Below are 26736 nucleotides of genomic sequence, written 5' to 3' on the forward strand. Positions count from 1 at the left end.
TCCCTCCAAAGCACTAACCCTGTCTCCCTTCCATCCTTACATGCTTTATTCTAATGCAGCAACTGCTTTTTATGCTCAAGTCTCTGGGGAGTACACGACAAGGATCTCCATTTTTTCCCCCTGTATTTTATTTTACCTTATTATTTTTTTAAATATTAATTTGTTTTGTTTTTTAGGTTCCACATATAAGTGATAACATAGTTTTTGTCTTTCTCTATCTGACTTATTTCTCTAAGCATAATGCCCTCCAGGCCTATACATGTTGCAAATGCAAACATTTTTTGATCAACGCTTAGCAGTAAAAGGTTTTTGAGCACTTAGACCCAATATGTGTATATTTGAATGTGTATAAATTATACACATATACTACCATAGTAATATATTATTTACATTCTAAAGTACATCCTAAAAAAGTACTTCTTGAAGAATGAGATAAATGACTACAAGTAAAAGTTGCATTTTTTTCCTCCTGCACTCAATTTTTTGTGAACCCTTTGAGGTGCTTGCATCCCACTTGGATTCAGATCCATCCCTTGTCTCACATAATTTAGAGCTTAACTGGGAAAGCAAAATGCCTTCCTGAGAGTCAGGTTTTTAGTAGAATATGATTTAGGAGTTGTTTACATGAGTTATATAGGTCACAGTTGTATCATTTAGTGAGATCGGCTTTTCCCAAACTATGTTATACCTGGGATCACTAAACCCTTTGAATTCTCTGCCTTGAATGCCAAGAGAGGACAGAAGAGCAGATGCAGAGAGAAGAACCAAGACAGATTTTTTTTCCTAAGGATTCTGGGGAGAAAGCATGTATGAAGCAGTAGTAATTTGCCTTGGTAACCATGAACTGGTGTCTAAGAAATACTCACATAGATTGTAAGTGCTAAGAGATTTCTGTGTACAGGATTTCTCTCTGTAGTCTTTGGTGGAGAGAAAACTTGGGCTGGGCTTCAAAGAGGAGATTGGATAGGATTTAGATGAATAGAGAGGAAAAGAGCCATTTCCTGTCATTTGTTTGGATGTGTTGATTGTTTTTGATCTTGACTCACCTGTTTGCATGTTTCTCAGGTATTAAGTATTCCATGTTCCACATCATCGCTCATCAAGCTTATTCCAAAGCTTCCTTACTATCCTTCCAACATTCTGGAATCCTCTTCCTTTCTTATTACCTACCCTTATTCTTATCTGGATCCTGGAATATTGCCTCAGGCTTCCTGCCTCCCTTCATGTTTCTCTTTTTATTTCATTCCCACCAGGAGCTAAAGTGATCTTTCTAAAATTTTAATTGGACTTACCTGTCTCTGTATAAAACTATTCAGCAGCTCCTCATTCTCTTAATAAAAGTTTGAATTCTTCACCATGGTTTATGATGCCCTTTATTACCTGGATCCTGCTTACTTTCCTAGCTTCATTCTACCCCTCTTCTCTTTCTTCCATTAGGACACTCCCAACCATGTTAAACTTCTTGCCACGCTTTCTTTCACCTCTGGATCTTTGTACTTGTTTTCTCTGCCTGAAGCTCTTCCATTCTCCTGGCTAACTTGTACTTGTTTTTTATGTCCCAGCTTAAATTCCATTTCTTTGGAAGCACATGCCTCTTACCCACTTAGTACTCTGCTTTCATCACTTTTCCATTCATACTTCTAGGATGTAATCCAAAGAGCATAGGCTGTGGACTGGGGGTGGGAAGCCCAAGGTTTGACTCCTTATTTGTTATGAGATTTGGGGATATAAATTAACCTCTTCAAGCCCTAGTTTCTTCATCTCGAAAATGGGATAATGACGCATTTTTTTTAGAAGCCTATTGGAAGAATTCATCAGTAAAATATACATAAAAGGATTCTGTAAGCACTAAAGCACCTTGCTCATATAATTTGCTTCTGCTGTTTTTACTGCTACAGCTGCTACTATCATTCCTCTTCTCTCTCCCTGCAATGATCCTCACCAGTCTTTCTGCAGTGTTTTCTGTGGGACTTGTTTTTCTAGGGGATGAAGACTTTACCAAAGAGATAACAGAGGTATTTTCCCAGCTGCATGTCTCCTCCAAACCAGAGAAGCTTACTAGGGTAAGTTTTCCTTCTTGCTGATTTTCAATTTTTTACATATATATTTAGTGGATAAAGAATGTAAGGTTGTAAATTCCTGGTAAGGATGTCACCAAAACCGAAGGTATATTCTGAGTTCCATACCTCCTGTCTCCCTCTTGGTCTCGCAGGTTAGTGTGCTAAACTCACACTGCACCCCCTTACCCCCAGCCCCCCAACACATCTGCCATCCTCACCTGTTTCCATTTGGAATGCTTTGCTTGTCTGAAAGCTTAAGTTAGGCCATAGCATTGGTCAGTTAAAGTTGGCAGCACTCATCAGCCATCATGATACCAATGGGCTAGTGCTCTATTGAGGGCTCACTGTTCTCAGGGCTCTGAGTGATTCTGAGATGATGGGATGTGGCCCCTGCCTTTAGGTAGCTGGAGTTTGCCATTTCCCAGAGCCCAGTAACTCAGATAATGACCACTTAGCTTGTGGAAATGAGAGAGTCCATGGCCTGAACCTTGGTCTTTGGTAGTGGTGCCTGAGCTGTCCTCAGTCAAAGCTCAGAGTGGGTCGGGAGATACTGTTTCCAGGGTAGTACCCGCCTAGCATATACACCAGTGCCAGCTCTTGGGACAGTATTCTTTGGGTCTTGGGCTGCTTGCTGCCTCTTCACCCTCTTCTCGAGAAATATCTTAGGATCGGTTAGCAGCAGCACACATTGCTTCCTGGCCAGGGAGAGCTGATAGCCATTGTATAGTCATCAGAGTCACCTCTTGCGTACCCCACGGTAAGGAATAGGATGCTTCAGGGAAGTTACCCAGCTCTCCCATGCCCATTAAAAACACTGCATTCTCCAAGAAAGCTTTTCAGAACCTTTCGTCAGCAGCTCCTCTCCCTCATCTTGTCTGTAGCACTTTATGGCACTTTCTAGCTTGTGTTATAGTGTTTTTTGTTTTGGAAGTAATAGCAAACTTAGAAAAAAGTTGCAAAAAAAGTACAAACAACATTCATATAGCTTTTATGCAGATACATCTATTAGCATTTCACTGCATTTGCTTCATCATTTGTGCTTGCAAATATGTTCTCTTTCCCTCTTCCTATCCCTTCCTCTCCACCTCCCCCATAGACACACACACACAAGTTATTACTATTATTGGGACTTTTTTTTTTTTTTTTTTGGCCATACCGTGTGGCATGCGGGATCTTCAGTTCCCCAACCACGGATAGAACCCATGCCCTCCCGCACTGGAAGTGTGGTGTCTTAACCACTGGACCACCAGGGAAGTCCCTGGGACTATTTTTTGAGAGTAAAATGTAAGCATTATAGCCCTGTACTCCTAAATATTTCAATATGTATCTCCTAAGAATATGGATATTCCCTTCTATAACCACACAAATTATCAACTGCAATAAATTTAACATTGATACCATACTTTATTTAATCTGTTGTCCACATTCCAGTTTTGTCAATTGATCTGATAATGTCCTTCATATCCAACTTTTTCCTCTAATGTTGGAGCCAGTACATGATTGCGAATTGTATTTAGTTGTCACGTACTTTGTCTCTTTTAATCTATATTTGCTTTGTTTTGTTTTTTTGTTTGTTTTAGTCTCTTTTAATCTGGAAGAGTTCCTTAGCTTTTCTTTGTCTTTTATGATTTTGACATTTTTGAGAAATACAAGCCCCTTCCCCCTTTATAAAGGTAGAGTATTCCTCATTTGAGTGTTGTCTGGTGTTTTCTCATGATTAAAATCAGGTTATGCATTCTTGTAAGTGATGTTGTATCCTGCACAAGGTACCATATCTAGAGGCACACGATGTCCATTTGTCCCTTATTGGTGATGTGTTGTCTGATTTCTCACTGTATAGTTATGATTTTGTTCCTTTGCTGCTAATGAGCTTTCTGTGGGGAGACATTTTAAGACCATACAAATATCCTGCTCCTCATGATTTAGCATCCTAGATTTAGCAACTATTCATGATTCTTGCTGCACCAGTCTTTACTGTGATGGTTGCTGAATGATGATTTGTTTCAATCCCAGTACATGCTCCACATTTACCAGTGAGCTCTCGGCATTCTACTTATAATTAGGAGCTCTCCCTTCTCCCCTTATCTCTTTATTATCTGTTTGTTATTGATATGGTCTCATGGGTTTCTATTTTTTCCCCCATTGGTTTGTAATTCATTACTGTCCTTAATTATTTTGCTGTTCAAATTGTCCTTCAAGCTGACTCCTGTGTGACATGCCCCCGCTATTTGAATATTTCCTTATTTTCTGGCATAACGAGATCTTGTACCTTCCATATTTCTCTCCAGAATGAACCTTTTCTTCAAGGAGCCATGGTTCCTTTTTGATATTACAGGACAAAACCTGGATGCTAGGTGTGCTCATCGCTTGGGGTATCTTTGCTTCTAGGCCCTGTTGGCCTAGGAAATGTATTCAAGTACACATACGTGCACCTGTGTGTGTGTGTGTGTGTGTGTGTGTGTGTGTCCATGTATATGCTCACATACATATTTTAGAGATCATGAGTTCACACTGATAAGTCCAGTTTCAGTCCATTCTTACAGGTTCTTCCTTGCCTCTCCCCATTATACATTTGTATCTCTTTTTCATAGTAAGAACTCTGTCTCCCAACAACATTACTGCATTTCTTAATTTCCCTAGTCCTGTAATGCATCTGAAATGTTTCCCTTGCTTTGCCTATACTACTATAAAACCAAACTATAAAAAAATTTATGATATATTTATTGTCTCCCCATGTTAATTTAATTTCATCTTTGAATATATAGAGTATTAATATGTTTTCAAAACTATTAGAGTATTAATATGTTTTCAAAACTATATAGAGTATTAATATGTTTTCAAAAACTAAAAGTCAAAACTGTACAAAAAATATATTCAGAAGTGTCACTTCCTCTCAATTCCCACCCACTTCACTCTCCCCTCTCCTTTTAGATATTAAACTTTCTTGTTTTCCAGCATATCCTTCCTGTGTTTCTTTTTTAGATAAGCAGATATATTTTAAAGACAAGCAGATATATTTTCTTATCTCCTTCTTATATAAAAGTTAACATACTATTAATATATGTATTCTTCAGCACTTTATTCACTTAACTGTATGCAAATGTATTTTCATAAAATTATCATTGCTTTTTGTTTGTTTGTTTTGTTTTGCTTTGCGGTACGCGGGCCTCTCACTGTTGTGGCCTCTCCCGTTGCGGAGCACGGGCTCTGGACACGCAGGCTCAGCGGCCATGGCTCACGGGCCCAGCTGCTCTGCAGCATGTGGGACCTTCCCGGACCAGGGCACGAACCCGCGTCCCCTGCATTGGCAGGCGGACTGTCAACCACTGCGCCACCAGGGAAGCCCCTGTTTGTTTGTTTTTAAATGTGTGTCTCTTACCTCCCATTCTAAAACTTAAATTTCTTCAAGGCTGACTCTGTGCTTTATCAGTTCTTAAAATCCCAGCTTTGCCATCTTTTACTTTCTGTGTGGTCTTAAGCAAGTTGCTTAACCTCTCTGTGCCTCAGCTTCTCTGTCTGTGAGGTAGGGATAATGTAGGGTTCCTGTGAGGATTTAATGTGTTAATACACACAGAGCTCTTAAAAGTGCCAGGCCCGTAGTAAATACTCACTGTTTATGGTCCTAAAGAAGCTAGCTCAGTATGTTATACATTTAGATGTTCGATAAACATATATACAATAAACCTTTATTTTGCTAGGTGCTAGGGAAACAGTAATGAAAGAGACATAGTTTCTCTGCTCAAATAGATCATCATAATAAATAAATTGTTTTTAAAAAGTAACCCCTTACCTATCTGGTAGTCCTAGTCATTCTCTAAAAGCAATCTTTGTATTGTTTATATTTTGGGTGTTGAGACTTAAGATGTAGAATGATTAAGGATCAGGGCCTGATTATTTCCAGGAATTTATATGAGAGTCTGTATGATGCAGGGGAAAAGCAGTGAAGCAAAAGTCTGAGAACACAGTTCTGATTCTTATTGTGACTCTCACATGTGATGTAGGCAAATCTCATTTGTTCTCCAGGCCTCATTTTTTTCAGCTGGAAAAAAAAATAAGTTGTTGGAGAAGCTAAGCTCAAAGGTGCCTTTTAATTCCAAAGTCTCTAGATCTCATCAGTGGGACGTTCCAGACTGAATTCTGGGTGTGGAGGGTGGCTAGCATTGGTTTTGTTTTGTTTTGTTTTGTTTGTTTTTGCGGGTACGCGGGCCTCTCACTGTTGTGGCCTCTCCCGTTGTGGAGCACAGGCTCCGGACGCTCAGGCTCAGCTGCCATGGCTCACGGGCCCAGCCGCTCCACGGCATGTGGGATCCTCCCGGACCGGGGCACGAACCCGCCTCCCCTGAATCAGCAGGCAGACTCTCAACCACTGCGCCACCCGGGAAGCCCTTGGTTTGGTTATTTTTTAATTTATTTTATTTATTTATTTTTGGCTGCGTTGGGTCTTTGTCGCTATGTGTAGGCTTTCTCTAGTTGCGGCGAGCAGGGGCTCATCTTCATTGCAGTGTGTGGGCTTCTCATTGCAGTGGCTTCTCTTATATGGAGCACAGGCTCTAGGTGCGTGGGCTTCAGTAGTTGTGGCACGCAGGCTCAGTAGTTGTGGCTCGTGGGCTGTAGAGCGCAGGCTCAGTAGTTGGGGCGCACGGGCTTAGTTGCTCTGCGTCATGTGTGATCTTCCCAGACCAGGGATCGAACCTGTGTCCCCTGCATTGGCAGGCAAATTCTTAACCATTGCGCCACCAGGGAAGTTCCAAGCATTGGTATTTTTTGAAAGGGATATAAATTACATTGAGTTGGCACAATAGATTATAATAACTTAATATATTTATTAGAGAGGTTATTTTGAGTATGTATTATGCCTACTAAAATGTCTCCAAGTAAGTTAAATTTATAGTATCAGATTTCTTTTTGTTTTATGTGGCCTTATATCTCTCTATTTTTCTTCTTTTTTCCATCTCACATAAATCAGTGTCTGTTTTTTGTCTGGGTTCATAGGTTGTGCTCTAGCTCATTCATGTTGTACCCTTGGGTGTAGCCCCACTTATTGATCCTTAAAGGCTCAGCCCCAATACTATGTCTGTAATAAAGCCTGTGATTCTCTCAGTTTTCAGTTGGAATGACTCTCAACGTCTTCTCTGGATTCCTATTGCCTGGTTACAGCTCTGAACACATTCTGTGTATATAAAGTTACTCAAGTGGATGACTTAATTTAATGACAGTAAACATTTCATTAGAAACCAAGACTCTTCTCAGTTGCAAATGACAGAAACTCAAGTCAGACTGGCTTAAGAAAAAGGCACATTTATTAGCTCATGGAACTAGAAAACTAAGGGGCAACACTGGCTTCAGGCATGGCTCTCCACCCAGAAACTTGTCCCTTCTCCATCTCTTGACTCTGCTTTCTTCTGTTCATTCTTAGGGATGCTTTTCCACATGATGGTAAGATGATTACTGGCAGCTTCAGGAGACTTTTTCCAGTTGAGTAACTCCAACAGAAAGAGGACTTCCCTTTCCCAGTAATTTTATGAGATGTCCTGAGGCTGATGCCCATTGACCTAGCTTGGGTCACTTTTCCATCCATGAACTAATTACTGTATAGACAGGGGGATTAATTTCTTGGTAGCTAAACCTGAATCATTTGCCAACCCTTGGAGCCAGAGGATGAAAGTAACCCCATCCAAACCACATGAACTGAGAAAAATCTAGAACTTACTACCAAAAGAAAGGAGATATATATGCCAACTAGGTAAAAACAGTAGATATCTCTCAATGCTATAGGGAACATCTGGGTGCACTAATCCAAATAAGATACCACCCCTGTTCTGTAATAATGTAGTTTATTTAGGAGATAACACATAGTTAATTCCAGTGTATTTTGGTAAGTACTAAGTTGAAGGTGTACTTAGGGGACTGTGGACGTACAGAAAAGGGTTGTTGAAGTGCCCAATCTCCTGGGATGCCTTTGAAAGTTACTTGGAGCAGACAGTGTTTGGGTGGAGGATTGAAAAAAAATTGAGTTGCCTTGATTTAGGGGAAAAAAAAATGGAAATGACACTTTGGACTAAGGGAATACCATGAACAAAGAACAGGCATATTACAGGTCATTATTACCAGATCATAAAGTGGGAAGTGGTAAGAGATGAAGCTAGAGAAGTAGGTAGAGTAGGTCATGGGCATTTTTTAGATCATGTCAAAGAGCATGATCTAGTGGATGGAGAGCCATTGAAGAAAAGCAGAGTGATCAGCTATGGGCTTAGATAGATCACTGGTACCATTATGGAAGATGGATTTAAGAGGAGCCATATCAGAAGCAGGGAGACCAATCAGAGTGCTCTTGCCATAGAGTAGATTTGAACTTAAATGGTGGTAATAGAGAGGAAGAGCAAAGTGGAGAAATACGTACGGTAAAATCAGACTATCTTGGTGATTGGAAAGGAAGAATCTAGGATGGCTCGTGTATTTGGGCTTGGATGACTGGTATATGGTGGTTCTTCTAAAGCTCAAGGGAATAAGAGAGGATGAAAAATTTAGGGACAGGGAGAGAAAGATGATGAATTTAAATTTTGCACATGTTATATGTGAGACAGATGCCTATAGAATATCCTGATGCGTATGTCCAGAAGGGAGTTGGAATATGTTGTTTTCAGAAGTTAGTGCTGGAAATAAGGATTCAGGAGTCAGCAGCAGGTAGGGAATAGTTAAAATTACTGAAATAGGATCGATGGAGAGGGGAGGGAGTAGGGTGAGATAAGTAGAGAGCCAAGGCTGCTATTTGGGACTAAGAAGGGGTATGGGGGACTTCCTAGAGTGATGGGAAAGTTCTGTATCCTGATCTGGGTCACAGTTACACAGGCATATACACATGTAACCTGTCATGCTCTGAAGATTTGCACACTTTACTGTGTGTAAGGTACACCTCAGCTTAAAAAAAGCCGAAGGATTAGAGGGAATGTGTGGTCACAAATGTTAAGTGTTGTAAGGAGATCTAGTAAGTTAAGTACTGAAAAGCTAGATGGTATGTTTGTTTGGGTGAGAACAAGAACACTGACTTCCATGATGCTAAAATGTTCCTGGTGGGTGCACAGTAATCTTGGTGAGCTGAATCGAATTGCTGATGGACTGTACAGTCATCCCTTGATATCCTCAGAGGTATCCTGGTTCCAGGGCCCCCTGTTGATACCAAAATTGAGGGATGCTCAAGTCCCTGATGTAAAATGGTGTGGTATTTGCATATAACCTACATACATCCTCTGGTATATGTTAAATCACCTTTTGATTGCTTATAATACCTAATACAGTGTAAATGCTGTGCAAATAGTTGTACATGCAATGTAAATGCTATTTAAGTTGCCAGCACTTGGCAAATTTAGGTTTTGCTTTTTGGAACTTTTTGGATTTTTTTTTTTTTTCCGAATATTTTCAAACTGTGGTTGGTTGAATCTGAAGATGTGGAAGCTGTGTAGATGGAGGGCCAACTATAATCTTTTTCTTATTTAGGCAAGAAATACAGCCTGTGAATGGATCAGGACATCTCTGGCCAAACCATTAGAAGAGAAGGAAGAAGGAAAAAAACAGTTGGAAGCAGAAAAAATTGAGGAAATCAATAACAATTCAATAGAGGTAATGAAAACAACTAAGGCTTTTTTTTTTTTTCAATGTGGTATCGCAATTAGGGATGTAAGCACCTATTTTGTTGTACTGCTATCCATAATTTCTACCTTGTGATCCAAGATCGCAACATCTTAGTTCTAGACTATAGGATGCAAGGAGTGAAGAAAAAGAGACAAAGGGTGCATGTATGTGGCGTCATGAGAAGGTTCCCAGAAGCTGCACATGACACTTTTTATTCAAATCTTTTGGCTAAAACTTAGTCACATGGTCACACCTGACTTCAGGGGAGCCTCTGTTTTTATAGCTATGAGCCCAGTTATAAAATTATATAGCTACTATGGAAGAAAAGGAGGTTTATTGAAGGGCAGCTATTAGTCTCTGTTGCTTTCAAGATATTGTATACTTCAGTATGGGAGAAGCAGGGTGGTGTCATTTCCTCTTGTATTAAAAAAAACAATGCTCTGTGTTGTTATGCTTTGTTTTGTTTTTCCGTCCAGGATATCCATGCATTTGCAATCAGGAGCCTAGCAGAACTGACTGCCTGCTCAATTGAACTGTTTCACAAAACAGCGGCTCTGGTTCTGCATGGCAGGAAGCAGGAAGTAACAGCCATAGAAAGGAGCAGAGCCCTTTCCCAGTAAGTGTAATGAGTATCTCTCTAAATGATACAGTTTGCTGAAAGAGCTTTCTCAGTTTCTTTCCAAAGTTTTAGAAACTTTCCTCTCAGTAAGATGCTGTTCACATTGCACCATTCACATCTTAGAGGTTTGTTCATTTTGGGTTTTAGTTAATAAGTAGCCAAGGGTGTTGTTTATTTTCATTGAGCCATAAATCTATATTATAAATCTGCCCTTTTTTATTAACCAACTCATACTCGGAAAACTAGTTTTTTTTTTTCAGATCACTGACCTTAATTGAAGTAGAATTTTGCATAAGTGAAAACAGAAAATAGTTCTAATAACCTCAGTTCTTAATAACAGTTGTTGGTTATTGAGTGCTAATTATATGCCAGGTGCCATTCTAAGGGATTTATGTGTATCATTTCTAATCTTTAAAAACAACCCTCAAGATAAATAATCAGTCCAGCTTTAAAAATGAGGAAACACAAACATAAGAGAAGTTAAGTAAATTATGCCCCGGTTGTGCAGACTGGGATTTAAACCCAGGTCTATCCAAGTTTCAAACCGTATTTTTCCAGTATATTGCTGGTTTTGAACAAAAATTTGAAAAATGATAGAATGTAGGTAGTCACAGGAGGAAAAAAAACCCCTACTGTTTTCTAAATAAATCTCCTAATTAAATAATGAGAATTTTCATTGGAGGAAAAAACATGATGTTCTCTCGGACATTGATGTTCTCTCGGCCATTTCTTCACCTACGGTTTCACTGCCCCTCTACAACATCCCGTAAGGAGGGGCCTAGTTTTGTCTTAAACATCCTTAGGATGAGGGATTCACAATCCCAAAGCAGACTATTCTTTGGAAAACTAGCTATTTCCACTGCATGGAATGCTCTTCCAGTCATGGCTCTTTCCTTCACTGAATTTCCTTTACTTCTTAGAGGGTCCTTTTTCACCACCCTATCTAATACTATCTTCTACCATTTTCTCATTCTTTTTTTCTTTTCTCTAACTCTAATTCACTATTACATTGATCAGTTTAACCTCCTCAAGGGTAGGATTTTTATTTTGTTTTTTAATTTATTTTTTAATAAAAAAATGTCATAAAATTTTTGAAGGTTACCTTCCATTCACAGTTATTACAAAATATTGGTTATATTCCCCATGTTGTTATTACAAAATATTGGCTATATTCCCCATCCTTGAGCTTGCTTGTCTTACACCCGGTAGTTTGTACCTCTCACTTCCCCACCCCTATATTGCCCCTCCCTCCCTCTCCCCACTGGTAACCACTAGTTTGTTCTCCATATCTGTGAGTCTGCTTCTTTTTTGGTATACTCACTAGTTTGTTGTATTTTTTTAGATTCCTCATATAAGTGATTTCATACAGTATTTGTCTTTCTCTGTCTGACTTATTTCACTTAGCATAAATGCCCTCCAAGTCCGTCCATGTTGCTGCAGATGGCAAAATTTCGTTCTCTTTTATGGCTGAGTAGTATTCCATTGTGTATATATACCACATCTTCTTTATCCATTCATCTGTTGATGGACACTTAGGTTACTTCCATATCTTGGCGATTGTGAATAATGCTGCTGTGAACATTGGAGTGCATGTATCTTTTCGAATTAGTGTTTTTGTTTTTTTGATATATACCCAGGAGTGGAATTCCTGGGTCATATGGTAGTTCTATTTTTAGTTTTTTGAGAAACCTCCATACTACTTTTCACAATGGCTGCACCAATTTACATTCCCACCAACAGTGTACAAGCGTTCCCTTTTTTCCATATCCTCACCAACATTTGTTATTTGTGTTCTTTTTGTTGATAGCCATTCTGACAGGTGTGAGATGATATCTCGTGTGGTTTTTTGTTTGTTTTTTAAATTTTTATTGGTGTATAGTTGATTTACAATGTTGTGCTAGTTTCAGCTGTACAGCAAAGTAAATCAGTTGTACATATACATACATCCATTCTTTTTTTTGGAGATTATTTTCCCATGTAGGCTATTGCAGAGTATTGAGTAGAGTTTCCTGTGCTATACAGCAGGTTATTATTAGTTATCTATTTTATATATAGTAGTGTGTATTCACCAGTCCCAACCTCCCAGTTTATCGCTTCACCCCCACCACCCCCCCGCTCCACATCCCCTGGTAGCCATAAGTTTGTTTTCTACATCCATGACTCTACTTCTGTTTTGTAAATAAGTTCATTTTTACTCTTTTTTTTTAAGATTCCACATATAAGCAATATTATATGATATTTGTCATTCTGTGTCTGACTTACTTCACTCAGTATGACGATCTGTAGGTCCATCCATGTTGCTGCCTCATGTGGCTTTGATTTGCATTTCCCTGTTACATTTTCGAATTCTTTACTTGCTTTCATATCACCATCTAGTACATATTATATATATAAATATATGTATACTTTTGTGTGTGTATAAATGTATACATATATAACTATAAACATATACAAACATCCATCTCTTTCTATATTTATAGTATCCCTGTCAATCAGCAAGTAAGTTAGTATTCATGAAAACTGGTGCTTTGCTTGTTTACTAATATATCCCCAGTGCTCAGAAGTACCTGGTACATAGAAGCCTTTCAGTAAGTATTTGTCGAATGAATGAATAAATATTTAATTTAACTATATTTCTAAATGGAATGTAGGATCTTTTAAGTACGACCTTGTCTCCTTAAAATGTATCTTAGTTATTTCCTTTGATTTAATTTGAAAGCATGGTATTTTCTAGAGAATTTTGTAGAAAAGTATTTCTCTAAGGACTGAACCTTCTCCTCCTATAACATGGGTCCCCATATATGTAGTTGAACATATATGGGGACCTAGGACCTGTTGGAACATATATGGGGACCTAGGACCTGTTTCTCCTTTTTTCCCTTCTTTCCTAGGATGACAGTTGTGTTGTGTAAAGAGTTGTCCTCTCTGTCTAAAGAGTTCACCACCTGCCTAACAACTGCTGGGGTAAGAATTCATGATTTTTATTGGGCTAATGTCTGTTTTGTTTTATTTTTAGAACAGCTTTATTAAGATATAGTTTACATATCATAAAATTTTTCCCATTTAAGTGTACGTTTCAATGGTTTTTAATATATTTACAGAGCCATGCAACAGTCACCAAAATCTAATTTTAGATCGTTTTCATCATCTCCCAGAAAACCTCATACCATTGGCAGTCACTTACCATTCCCTTCCCCTCCGCATTCTTCTAGCCTTAAGCAACAGTAATCTACTTTCTGTCTATAGATTTGCCTATTCTGGGCATCTAATATAAATGGGATCATACAATATTATGGTATTTTGTGTCTGTTTTCTTTCACTTAGCATAATGTTTTTGACGTTCATCCACATTGTATCAGTATTTCCTTTTATTACCTAATAACATTCTATCATATGGATATATACCACATTTATCTATTCATCAATTGATAGACATTTGGATTGTTTACTCTTCTTGGTTGTAATGAATAATGTTACTATGAGCATGCATGTATGTTTTTATTTCTCTTGGGTGGATAGCTAGGAGTGGAATTTCTGGGTCATATGGGTAATATGGACCATTAAGGAACTGTCAGACTGTTTTCCAAAGTAGTTGCACCATTTTACACCCCTGCCAGCAATGTATGAGAGTTCCAATTTCTCCACATCCTTGTTGACACTTGCTATTGTCTGGTTTTGTGTTTTTGTTTTTGTTTTTTAAACTTTTACCAGACCTAGTAGGTATGAAATGTTATCTCATTATGGGTTTTATTTGCATTTCCCTGATGGCTGATGATGTTGAGCATCTTTTCACATGCTTGTTAGCCATTTGTATGTCTTCTATAGAGAAGTGTCTTTTCCAGTCCTTTGCCTATTTTTAAATTGGGTTGTCTTTTTATTATTATTTTATAAATTTGGTTTTTTATTTTATAATTCTGATTTTAATTATTTGTCTTTTTATTATTTACTATTTATTATTGAGTTATAGAAGTTCTTTATTTTCTCTGGATACAAGTTCCTTACCAGATATATGGTATGCACATATTTTCTCCCAGTCCATGGGCGGTCCTTTCACTTTCTTGATAGTGAATAGTGATAGAGTCCAACTTGTCAATATTCTCTTTTATCACTTGTTCTTTTGGTATTGTATCTAAAGAATCATTGCCTCACCCAAGATCATGAGGATTTATTCATGTTTTTTTCTAGGAGTCTTATGTTGCAGCTCTTATGTTTACATCTATTATATATTTTGAGTTAATTTTTGTGTATGGTGTGAGGTAGGGACCCAACATTTTTTTTTTCATGTGGCTATCCAGTTGTCCCAGCACCATTTGTTGAAAAGTTTCTCCTTGTTGAATTGTCTTGGCCCTTTTTGTCTAAAATCAATGGACCATAGTCATAGGGATTTGTTTCTGGGCTCTTATTTCAGTTCCATTGATCTGTCGTATCCTATGCCAGTGCCATACTGTCTTGATTTCTGTAGCTTTGTAGTAAGTTTTGAAATCAAGAAGTGTAAGTCTTCCAACTTTTTCAAGATTTTTTTGTCTATTGGGGGCCCTATGCATTTCCATATGAATTTTAGGATCAGTTTGTCTATGTCTAACTGAATTTTGCAACTCGTTGTTCTTTTTTATACAGTCTTCAGTATATTTTGTGCTGCTCACTCTCAAGACCTGTACTGAGAATGTAGACCTTGATAAGATAAAAATCCCAAAGTTGGATTCTAGTTTAAAGGGGCAGCGCCTTACTTAGACTATGGCAACTCTCATATTTTGCAGTTGCCAGCCAGTAGGAGAGTTGTAATTAAAGCTAAAGTTTTTTTGTTTTGTTTTAAGGAATTGTAAAAATTTACTGAAGGTGTGTGAACTATGGAAGATGATTCAGACATCAGTAATCATGAATTGGCATAAAATCAAGGGCATTTGAAATGGACAGATAAAAATCACTTTGTAGTACACCAAACACATACATACAGAGAACAGATAGGTGGTTGCCAGAGGCAAAGGTGGGGGCTGGGTGAAATGGGTGAAGGGGATCAAAAGGTACAAACTTCCAGTTATAAAATAAATAACGTACAGCATGTACAGCATTGGGGATGTCATGTATGTCATGATACCTATAGTTAATAATACTGTATTGCATATTTGAAAGTTGCTAAGACAGTAGATCTTAAAAGTTGTCATCACGAGAAAAAAAATTACTTCACTGTGTATAGTGATGGATGTTGACTGCTCTTATTATCATCATTTTGCCATGTATGCAGATAGTAAATCATTAGTTTGTACATATGCAATTAGTATAGTGTTGTATGTCAGTTATACCTCAATTAAAAAAAATCAGCTCGTAGTTAAGGGTATAAGGGTCAGTGTGGCAGCAAAGTTATTCTGGGCCCTTAAATTTCTTTTAGTTAAGAGCATGGCCCAAATTAATTCTTCTCACTTTGAGTTTAGATTTTTCCTATAAGGGATAATTCTGTGATATAGTTTCTCTTTTCCTCTTAGTATTTTCTTTAAAAGAGCTTCTGGGTTTCCTGAAGTTAATCTCTGAGGCTAAAGTTTTCCATGTGTTTCATAAAGATACTTTAACCCAGCAAGTCAACTCTAAGGTGCTAACACATGCAAGTATTAAATTTGCATTATTTGTCTCCACATTTTCCAAACAGCCCATCTTAAAAACGAGTTGAGTATTTTGAGCGCATGTTTCATATCTGTATATTTTGTTTTAAAATTTTTCTAAAGTTTTTGTGGTCAAATATACCATTTCTATCTCCCTTCCAAAATGAATATACTTTTTAAAGTTAGTAAAAACTACAAAGGCAGGGCTTTCCTGGTGGCACAGTGGTTGAGAGTCTGCCTGCCAATGCAGGGGACACGGGTTCGTGCCCCGGTCCAGGAAGATCCCACATGCCACGGAGCGGCTGGGCCCGTGAGCCATGGCTGCTGAGCCTGCGCGTCCAGAGCCTGTGCTCCGCAACGGGAGAGGCCACAACAGTGAGAGGCCCGCGTACCGAAAAACAAAAACAAACAAAAAAAAAACTACAAAGGCATACACTCTCAATTTGGATAGAAGGAAATTTAAAGCCCTTCTTGAGTCTGATCCAGACTTTGTCTATGCTTATATTTATATTTGGGTATGTGTGGGTGTGTTTCAAAGTGGAGTCATACTTTATTTATTTTTGAATTTTTGAATTCTATTTAATGTATTTTTTTATACAGCAGGTTCTTATTAGTTATCCATTTTATACATATTAGTGTATACACGTCAATCCCAATCTCCCAGTTCATCACACCACCACCACCACCGCCCACATCTTTCCCCCCTTGGTGTCCATACATTTGTTGTCTACATCTGTGTCTCAGTTTCTGCCCTACAAACCGGTTCATCTGTACCATTTTTCTAGGTTCCACATATATGCATTAATATACGATATTTGTTTTTCTCTTCCTGACTTACTTCACTCTGTATGACAGTCTCTAGATTCATCCACGTCTCTACAAATGACCCAATTTCGTTCCTTTTTATGGCTGAGTATTATTCCATTGTATATATATATACCACATCTTCTTTATCCATTTGTCTGTCGATGGGCATTTAGGTTGCTTCCATGACCTGGCTATTGTAAATAGTGCTGCAATGAACATTGGGGTGCATGACTCTTTTTGAATTATGGTTTTCCTGGGTATATGCCCAGTAGCGGGATTGCTGGGTCATATGATAATTCTATTTTTAGTTTTTTAACGAACCTCCATCCTGTTCTGCATAGTGGCTGTATCAATTTACATTCCCACCAACAGTGCAAGAGGGTTCCCTTTTCTCCACACCCTCTAGCATTTGTTGTTTGTAGATTTTCTGATGATGCCCATTCTGACTGGTGTGAGGTGATACGTCATTGTAGTTTTGATTTGAATTTCTCTAATAATCAGTGATATTGAGCAACTTTTCATGTGCTTCTTTGCTATCTGTATATCTTCTTTGGAGAAATGTCTATTTAGGTCTTCCCCATTTTTGGATTGGGTTTTTTTTTTTTTTTAATATTGACCTACATGAGCTGTTTATATATTTGGGAGATTAATCCTTTGTCCATTGATTCATTTGCAAATATTTTCTCCCATTCTGAGGGCTGTCTTTTCGTCTTGTTTGTAGTTTTCTTTGCAAAAGCTTTTAAGTTTCATTAGGTCCCATTTGTTTATTTTTGTTTTTATTTCCATTACTCTAGGAGGTGGATCAAAAAGGATCTTGCTGTGATTTATGTCAAAGAGTGTTCTTCCTATGTTTTCCTCTAAGAGTTTTATAGTGTCTGGTCTTACATTTAGGTCTCTAATCCATTTTGACTTTATTTTTATGTATGGTGTTTAAGGAGTGTTCTAATTTCATTCTTTAACATGTAGCTGTCCAGTTTTCCCACCACCACTTACTGAAGAGACTGTCTTTTCTCCATTGTATATCCTTGCCTCCTTTGTCATAGATTAGTTGACCATAGGTGCATGGGTTTATCTCTGGGCTTTCTATCCTGTTACATTGATCTATATTTCTGTTTTTGTGTCAGTACCATATAGTCTTGATTACTGTAGCTTTGTAGTATAGTCTGAAGTCAGGGAGTCTGATTCCCCCAGCTCTGATTTTTTTCCCTCAAGAGTGCTTTGGCTATTCGGGGTCTTTTGTGTCTCCATACAAATTTTAAGATTTTTTGTTCTACTTCTGTAAAAAATGCCATTGCTAATTTGATAAGGATTGCACTGAATCAGTAAATTGTTTTGGGTAGTATAGGCATTTTCACAATATTGATTCTTCCAGTCCAAGAACATGGTATATCTCTCCATCTGTTTGTATCATCTTTAATTTCTTACATCAGTGTCTTATAGTTTTCTGCATAAAGGTCTTTTGTCTCCCTAGGTAGGTTTATTCCTAGGTATTTTATTCTTTCTGTTGCAGTGGTAAATGGGAGTGTTTCCTTAATTTTCTTTCAGATTTTTCATCATTAGTGTATAGAAATGCAAGAGATTTCTGTGCGTTAATTTTGTATCCTGCAACTTTACCAAATTGATTGATTAGCTCTAATAGTTTTCTGGTGGCATCTTTAGGATTCTCTATGTATAGTATCACGTCATCTGCAAACAGTGACAGTTTTACTTCTTCTTTTCCAATTTATATTCCTTTTATTTCTTTTTCTTCTCTGATTGCTGTGGCTAGGACTTCCAAAACTATGTTGAATAATAGTGGTGAGTGTGGACATTCTTGTCTTGTTCCTGATCTTAGAGGAAATGCTTTCAGTTTTTCACCATTGATGATGATGTTTGCTGTTGGTTTGTCATATATGGCCTTTATTATGTTGAGGTAGGTTCTCTCTATGCCCGCTTTCTGGAGAGCTTTTGTCATAAATGGGTGTTGAATTTTGTGAAAAGCTTTTTCTACATCTATTGAGATGATCATATGGTTTTTATTCTTCAGTTTGTTAATATAGTGTATTGCATTGATCTGTTTGCATATATTGAAGAATCCTTGCATCCCTGGGATAAATCCCACTTGATCATGGTGTATGATATTTTTAATATGTTGTTAGTTTCTGTTTACTAGTATTTTGTTGAGGATTTTTGCATCTATATTCATCAGTGATATTGGTCTGTAATTTTCTTGTTTTGTAGTATCTTTGTCTGGTTTTGGTATCAGGGTGATGGTGGCCTCATAGAATGAGTTTGGGAGTGTTCCTTCCTCTGCAATTTTTTGAGAAGGAATTTGGAATTTGAGGAATTTGAGAAGGAATAGGTTGAGAAGGATGGGTGGTGGCTCTTCTCTAAATGTTTGATAGAATTCACCTGTGAAGCCATCTGGTCCTGGATTTTTGTTTGTTGGAAGATTTTTAATCACACTTTCAATTTCATTACTTGTGATTGGTCTGTTCATATTTTCTATTTCCTCCTGGTTCAGTCTTGGAAGGTTATACCTTTCTAAGAATTTGTCCATTTCTACCAGGTTGTCCATTTTATTGGCATAGAGTTGCTTGTAGTAGTCTCTTAGGGTGCTTTGTATTTCTGCGGTGTCTGTTGTAACTTCTCCTTTTTCATTTCTAAGTTTACTGATTTGAGTCCTCTCCCTCTCTTTCTTGATGAGTCTGGCTAATGTTTATCAATTTTGTTTATCTTCTCAAAGAACCAGCTTTTAGTTTTATTGATCTTTGCTATTGTTTTCTTTGTTTCTATTTCATTTATTTCTACTCTGATCTTTATGATTTCTTTCCTTCTGTTAACTTTGGGTTTTGTTTGTTCTTCTTTCTCTAGTTCCTTTAGGTGTAAGGTTAGATTATTTACTTAAGATTTTTCTTGTTTCTTGAGGCTTGTATTGTTGTAAACTTCCCTCTTAGAACTACTTTTGCTGCTTGCTATATAGGTTTTGGATTGTCATGTTTTCATTGTCACTTGTCTCTAGGTATTTTTTGATTTCCTCTTTGATTTCTCCAGTGATCTCTTGGTTATTTAGTAATATATTGTTCAGCCTCCATGTGTTTGTGTTTTTTACGTTTTTTCCCTGTAATTGATTTCTAATCTCATAGCATTGTGGTCAGAAAAGATGCTTGATATGATTTAAATTTTCTTAAATTTACTGAGGCTTGATTTCTGACCCAAGATGTGATCTATCCTGGAGAATGTTCTGTGCGCACTTGAGAAGAAAGTGTAATCTGCTGTTTTAGGAATGAATGTCCTATAAATATCAATTAAATCTATTTGGTTTCTTGTATCATTTAAAGCTTGTGTTTCCTTATTAATTTTCTGTTTGGATGATCTGTCCATTGGTGTAAGTGAGGTGTTAAAAGTCCCCCACTATTACTGTGTTACTGTTGATTTCCTCTTTTATAGCTGTTAGAAGTTGCCTTATGTATTGAGGTGCTCCTATGTTGGGTGCATATATATTTATAATTGTTATATCTTCTTCTTGAATTGATCCCTTGATCATTATGTAGTGTCCTTCCTTGTCTCTTGTAACATTCTTTATTTTAAAGTCTATTTTATCTGATATGAATATCGCTACTCCAGCTTTCTTTTGATTTCCATTTGCATGGAATATCTTTTTCCATCCCCTCACTTTCAGTCTGTATGTGTCCTTAGGTCTGAAGTGGGTCTCTTGTAGACAGCATATACATGGGTTTTGTTTTTGTATCCATTCAGCGAGCCTGTGTCTTTTGGTTGGAGCATTTAATCCATTCACACATTTAAGGTAATTATATGTATGTTCCTATTACCATTTTCTTAATTGTTTTGGGTTTGTTTTTGTAGGTCCTTTTCTTCTCTTGTGTTTCCCACTTAGAGAAGTTCCTTTAGCATTTGTTGCAGAGCTGGTTTGATGGTGCTGAATTCTCTTAGCTTTTGCTTGTCTGTTCAGCTTTTGATTTCTCCATCGAATCTGAATGAGATCTTTGCTGGGTAGAGTAATCTTGGTTGTACGTTCTTCCCTTTCATCACTTTCAATATCTCATGCCACCTTCTGGCTTGTAGAGTTTCTGCTGAGAAATCAGCTGTTAACCTTATGGGAGTTCCCTTGTATGTTATTTGTCATTTTTCCCTTGCTGCTTTCAATAATTTTTCTTTGTCTTTATTTTTTGCCCATTTGATTACTATGTGTCTCGGCATGTTTCTTCTTGGATTTATCCTGTATGGGACTCTCTGCACTTCCTGGACTTGGGTGGCTATTTCTTTTCCCATGTTAGGGAAGTTTTCAACTATAATCTCTTAAAATATTTTCTTGGGTCCTTTCTCTCTCTCTTCTCCTTCTGGGACCCCTATAATGTGAGTGTTGTTGCTTTTAATGTTGTCCCAGAGGTCTCTTAGGCTGTCTTCATTCCTTTTCATTCTTTTTTCTTTATTCTGTTCCACAGCAGTGAATTCCACCATTCTGTCTTCCTGGTCACTTATTCGTTCTTCTGCCTCAGTTATTCTGCTATTGATTCCTTCTAGTGTATTTTTCATTTGTTATTATATTGTTCACCTCTGTTTGTTCTTTAATTCTTCTAGGTCTTTGTTAAACATTTCTTGCATCTTCTGTATCTTTGCCTCCATTCTTTTTCTGAGGTCCTGGATCATCTTCACTATCATTATTCTGAATTCTTTTTCTGGAAGCTTGCCTATCTCCACTTCATTTAGTTGTTTTTCTGGGGTTTTATCTTGTTCCTTCATCTGGTACATAGCCCTCTGACTTTTCATCTTTTCTATCTTTCTGTGAATGTGGTTTTTGCTCCACAGGCTGCAGGATGGTAGTTCTTCTTGCTTCTGCTGTCTGCCCTCTGGTGGATGAGGCTATCTAAGAGGCCTGTGCAAGTTTCCTCATGGGAGGGACTGGTGGTGGGTAGAGCTGGCTGTTGCTCTGGTGGGCAGAGCTCAGTAAAACTTTCATCCGCTTGTCTGCTGATGGGTGGGGCTGGGTTCCCTCCCTGTTGGTTGTTTGGCCTGAGGCGACCCAACACTGGAGCCTACCCGGGCTCTTTGGTGGGGCTAATGGCGGGTTCTGGGAGGGCTCACGCCAAGGAGTACTTCCCAGAACTTCTGCTGCCAGTGTCTTTGTCCTCACAGTGAGACACAGCCACCCCCGTCTCTGCAGGAGACCCTCCAACACTAGCAGGTAGGTCTGGTTCAGTCTCCCCTGGGGTCACTGCTCCTTCCCCTGGGTCCTGATGCACACACTACTTTGTGTCTGCCCTCCAGGAGTGGAGTCTCTGTTTCCCCCAGTTCTGTCGAAGTCCTGCAGTCAAATCCTGCTAACCTTCAATGTGTGATTCTCTAGGAATTCCTCTTCCCGTTGCCGGACTCCCAGGTTGGGAAGCCCGACGTGGGGCTCAGAACCTTCACTCCAGTGGGTGGACTTCTGTGGTTACATGTTCTCTGGTTTGTGAGTCACCCACCCAGCAGTTATGGGATTTGATTTTATTGTGATGTGCCGCTCCTACCATCTCATTGTGGCTTCTCCTTCGTCTTTGGATGTAGGGTATCTTTTTTGGTGAGCTCCAGTGTCTTCCTGTCGATGATTGTTCAGCAGTTAGTTGTGATTCCGGTGCTCTCGCAGGAGGGAGTGAGAGCATGTCCTTCTACTCCGCCATCTTGAACCAATCATCATATTTTACCTATTGTTTTTTAATGTGCTATGCTCGCTTAACACATTATCCTTTGTTCTAGGTCAAGGAAAAGGCAGACGTCCTTAATCCGTTAATCACTGCAGTATTTCTAGAGGTTAGTAGTACTAATTGTTTTTTAAGTCTCTAACTTCTAGGGCATTATGTATTAATAACTCTTTAAGTTTTCATTTTTTGTTTTTTTCACTAGTTTAGCGTGTTGATGCAGATATGACCAAAATGGTGTATATTTTATCATATTTCCTGTTCATTAATTATAAACCATAAAGATGAAGGTGCCAGGTAAAGTGCAGTGGAAGAAGCGGTAGGCTGTCATTACTTAGTACTACCCCTTTGTAATTAATGGACGGTTCTCATTAATGAAACATCTTCTGGAGACTAGCTAGTAAACATGATGCGCTGAAAATTACAAATAGGCTAGCACTGCTCCTTAAAGGAGTAAGGTTTATGCAGAGGAGATTAGTTACAAAACAAAACAAAAGAAAACAAAACATTTTGTCATTTTCTTGCGCAGAAATTTGCTTTATTATGTCAAAAAGCTACCTGTGTTTACATAATCCGTGTCAGTTCATTAGATTTAAGAAGGTAGGTGGTTTAAGTCCATGGATGGATTATATCGCTGCCATGTATGATGCTTTCTGGATTCCATGATTTAAGAACTCTATCTTAGGACTTCCTTGGTGGCACAGTGGTTAAGAATCCACCTGCCAATGCAGGGGACACAGGTCTGAGCCCTGGTCCAATGCAGGGGACGTGGGTTCGAGCCCTGGTCCGGGAAGCAGAGCAACTAATAAGCCTGTGCACCACAATTACTGAGCTGTGCTCTAGAGCCCGCGAACCACAACTACTAAGCCTGTGTGCTGCAACTACTGAAGCCTGCATGCCTAGAACCCATGTTACACAACAAGAAAAGCCACCGCAATGAGAAGCCCGCACACCGCAATGAAGAGTAGCCTCTGCTCGCCGCAACTAGAGAAAGCCCGCATGCAGCAATGAAGACCCAACGCAGCCAAAAATAAATAAATAAATAAATAAATAAATTTATATTGATAAAAAGAGAAAACCACAGAAGGCAGAAAAAGTGAAAGATAAAAAAAAACGAACTATCTTGTAAATTAATTGTGCAGAAATTTAGATGTTTGATGATTTGTTTAAAACATATTTATCTAAGTCTGAGGGGAGAAAATATATTTGATAATCAGTTAGGTTTTAAATATGAATTGAAAAAAATTTTTTGCCACCAGAGTGTTACTTCTTTAGTTTTAGATTTTTTAAAATTACTGATGAAGAAATGCCTTTCATTCCTTAACTGCATAGTTTTCCTTTAATAGTCAGGGAAATTATTCTGATCACTTAAGCAATTTTAAAAAAATAAGTGTATGATTTAGTAGATGGCAGAGTGGTAGAGATGAAAGAAGTTTGCAAACCAGGAGCCCAGTCCTGTCCTAGGTCTCCCCTGATTTGCACTATGACCATGGACCAGGGGTTTACCTTCTTGGCAATCTTGTTATCTTTATATACAAAATAAGAGATTTAACTAGATGTGCTGTGAGGTCTCTTTTGGCTGCAAAACTTGGTATCAAACGTCACACTGAAGTTTAAACAGGGGTTCTTGCCATTGATAAATCAAAACAAGGTAAGCTCACTTGATATGGTTACCCTTTTGTTATTCTGAGTTGGTTGTTCTTGCTTACAGATTTGAAACACTCTTGTCCTTGAAATTATACATTTTTATTTTAAGGTAATGAACTCTTATGCTTCTGGAAAGTCAGAACTTGTCAGATATAAATGAAGTCTGGCAAACTCTGAGCATAATGATTCTAAGTTTTTCATATGTCTCTTGTAGTAGACAGAAACATATCTGTACTTTATCATCTTTAAAAGCAGTATTCCTTCTTTATCTTTGTGAGCACCTGTCGCATGTTCACTGATTACGTTGAGTCCATGGAAGAAGAACAATCACAATGGACTAGAAATCCTATTGATGTAGGATTCATAGCCTTCTGAAATCCTCTTTGAGTAATTGACTAAAATGTGTGATAGGATCTACCCATTCAATCAAGGAATAAATAAGCTTTGAATGCCGTATTTGAGCAAGATGCCAAAGAATGGCTATCATTCTAATGGGCAAGTTGGACAAAAATGGTGACATTCTTTTTTGGTGCTGTCATATCATTTTAAGAGCTAGATCAAAACAAACAAACAAACAAACAAACAAAAGAGCTAGATTATTCTTTCCCCTATAAGTTTAGTGAAATGGTTAAGTATGTAATCTTATTTGCCAGGCTACAGATATAGTTAGATTGTAAAAATTAATTTGTTTTTTTTGTTGTCTTATAATATATTTTCTCTTTTAAGTGACTGCAGTATTTTCTTTTTCTTATTTTTCAATCCTTATCCTTATAGGCATCAAACAGTGCTTCCTACATTCAGGATGCCTTTCAGCTACTTTTACCTGTGCTGGAGATCTCTCTTATTGAGAACAAGGCTGAATTACCAGAGGCATGAGCTACAGGTCCAGAGGCCTTTGTCAGGACACTGAAGAACAGAGAAGATTCTAGCTGAGACTTGTGATGGCCAACAAATGCCACTCTTTTCTGGGTACCCCTGGAGAAGTGAGGGAGAAAGGTTATTTTAATATATAAAAATCCAGGCAGAAGAGCATGTTTAAGGAAGTTTGTTGCCTTCAGTGCTTGGTTGAAGTATTCAGGTCCTCACACTGCTCTTCCCAGTTGTTATAATTAATAAATTATTTGAAAAGAAGTTTTATACAAAGTTAAAAAATAATAGCTCATAAGGTTAAGGGGACACTCAGGCAAAAATATTGGTCTTTCTTTGACAAGATGCAAAACACTAAAAATTTTGCAGTGGCTGTAATTTTGCAGTCCATGGATGTAATTGGTTGTTAAGCAAGAGGAAAAGGAATTCAGTATTCTGGACTTCATGTGCTTGATCTGTTAATGCCATTTTCTTTCTCCTCTCTATAATAAAATCTATGGCTTTAAGAAAACCGAGTATATATAAACTCTGTAATGATTACCCTTTATTACATGAATTCTTAGAATTGGTTAGAAAGTTTCATCTCCTCTTTAATTCTCAGTAGATATTTGGCATTGAAGAGAAGCTTATAGAATATACTTAGAGCCACATGAATGGACTATAGCAAGGTGCCCTTTGGCTTCAAATTGCTTTCCCACTGCAAGATGACAAGCTTCAAGTTGTAGTTGACCCCCCTTTACGGGATTCATGACCAATAAATGCAATTTAGAGAAACAGTTTCATGTTTGCAGATATTCTGAGTCTCCAGGATGTTTTTCATGCATACCCGATATGCAGGATAAATTCTGTAATAGCCAACTCCAAAGGAGTGTTGAAGCTCTTTCAATGATGGGGATTTTGTTGTTTGAATATTGAAGTGGACTGTAGAGTCCCATAGAAATGATGTTTATGTATAACAGGATTAAGACAGTTTATTTTTCCTCATTCTTTTTTGTTTCTTTTAATGTATTCTTTAGCATGTTTATAAATATAACTTTTATCTTTCATACCTTAAGCCTTCTTTTGCTTTGTTCAACAATCTAAAAGACTTATAGGTTATCTTCTTCCTGAAAGCTATTTTGGTATCCACTCTTTTAAAAAAAATTCTCCAACTTTGTGGGTTTTAATGATTCAGGTAACTTTTGTGAGCTCTGCCCCTTATCTTTTAAAACCTTTAAATAAAATATAATAATCGTGTCAGTTGATCCTTTTATTTACTTTTGCAAATGTGAGCCCCGATATCTTCTCAGACCACAGAAATAGCAAAGCGAACCTATAACAGGTTGATATCAAGACTATTTCTTTGTGATCACCTTATGTGGGGTAGGGGGCAGTTCGTTAGCAAGGAGGAAAATAAGTAGATTTGGACTAAAAAGATACACCAACATCACTAAAATGTTACTCTGCTTATATTCTGTTCTAACATGATGAGAAAAGGTTTTGAATATTTCTTTTTATAGAAACATTTAACCCTTCCCAAAGTGAGTAATTCTGTAATTTCAGAAAAACAGTTGTGTTGCGGTAAGTAAAGCTGGTGTCCCCAGCCCTAATTTGTGCCTCAGGCCCAGTTGCTGTGTCTGAACCTGGATCCCTGAGGGTGGTATTTCTTGAGTAAGGTTTAGAAACTGGCCACACTACCTACTACCTGTTCAGATTCTCATATAAGGGCAGTTTGCAGTTTTTACTCTTTGATCTGGAAACACATCTAAGGTTTTTCTTTTAAGAAGAGGGGTATAGATGTGGGGGATAGAACAGTGACTTTTTATGCCTGTCCAGATTGCAGCCCTCAGTTTCAC

The 26736-nt window shown here is 37.9% G+C and overlaps 1 protein-coding gene across 2 annotated transcripts in view; it reads left to right on the plus strand.

The window, feature by feature from the left end:
* FAM114A2 (family with sequence similarity 114 member A2) overlaps positions 1–26137 on the plus strand; it is a 38236-nt gene extending 12099 nt beyond the window's left edge. For both annotated transcript variants that reach the window (XM_004281005.4, XM_033407955.2), the window contains exons 9-14: positions 1984–2063; positions 9555–9677; positions 10166–10305; positions 13200–13272; positions 22446–22499; positions 24809–26137. In XM_004281005.4, coding sequence (XP_004281053.1) covers positions 1984–2063; positions 9555–9677; positions 10166–10305; positions 13200–13272; positions 22446–22499; positions 24809–24910 — 572 coding nt within the window. In that variant the 3' untranslated portion in view covers positions 24911–26137. The remainder of the gene's footprint in view (positions 1–1983; positions 2064–9554; positions 9678–10165; positions 10306–13199; positions 13273–22445; positions 22500–24808) is intronic.
* Positions 26138–26736: the final 599 nt, after the last annotated feature.

The sequence above is a fragment of the Orcinus orca genome, chromosome 3 (assembly GCF_937001465.1).
Source record: "Orcinus orca chromosome 3, mOrcOrc1.1, whole genome shotgun sequence".
Taxonomy (NCBI): domain Eukaryota; kingdom Metazoa; phylum Chordata; class Mammalia; order Artiodactyla; family Delphinidae; genus Orcinus; species Orcinus orca.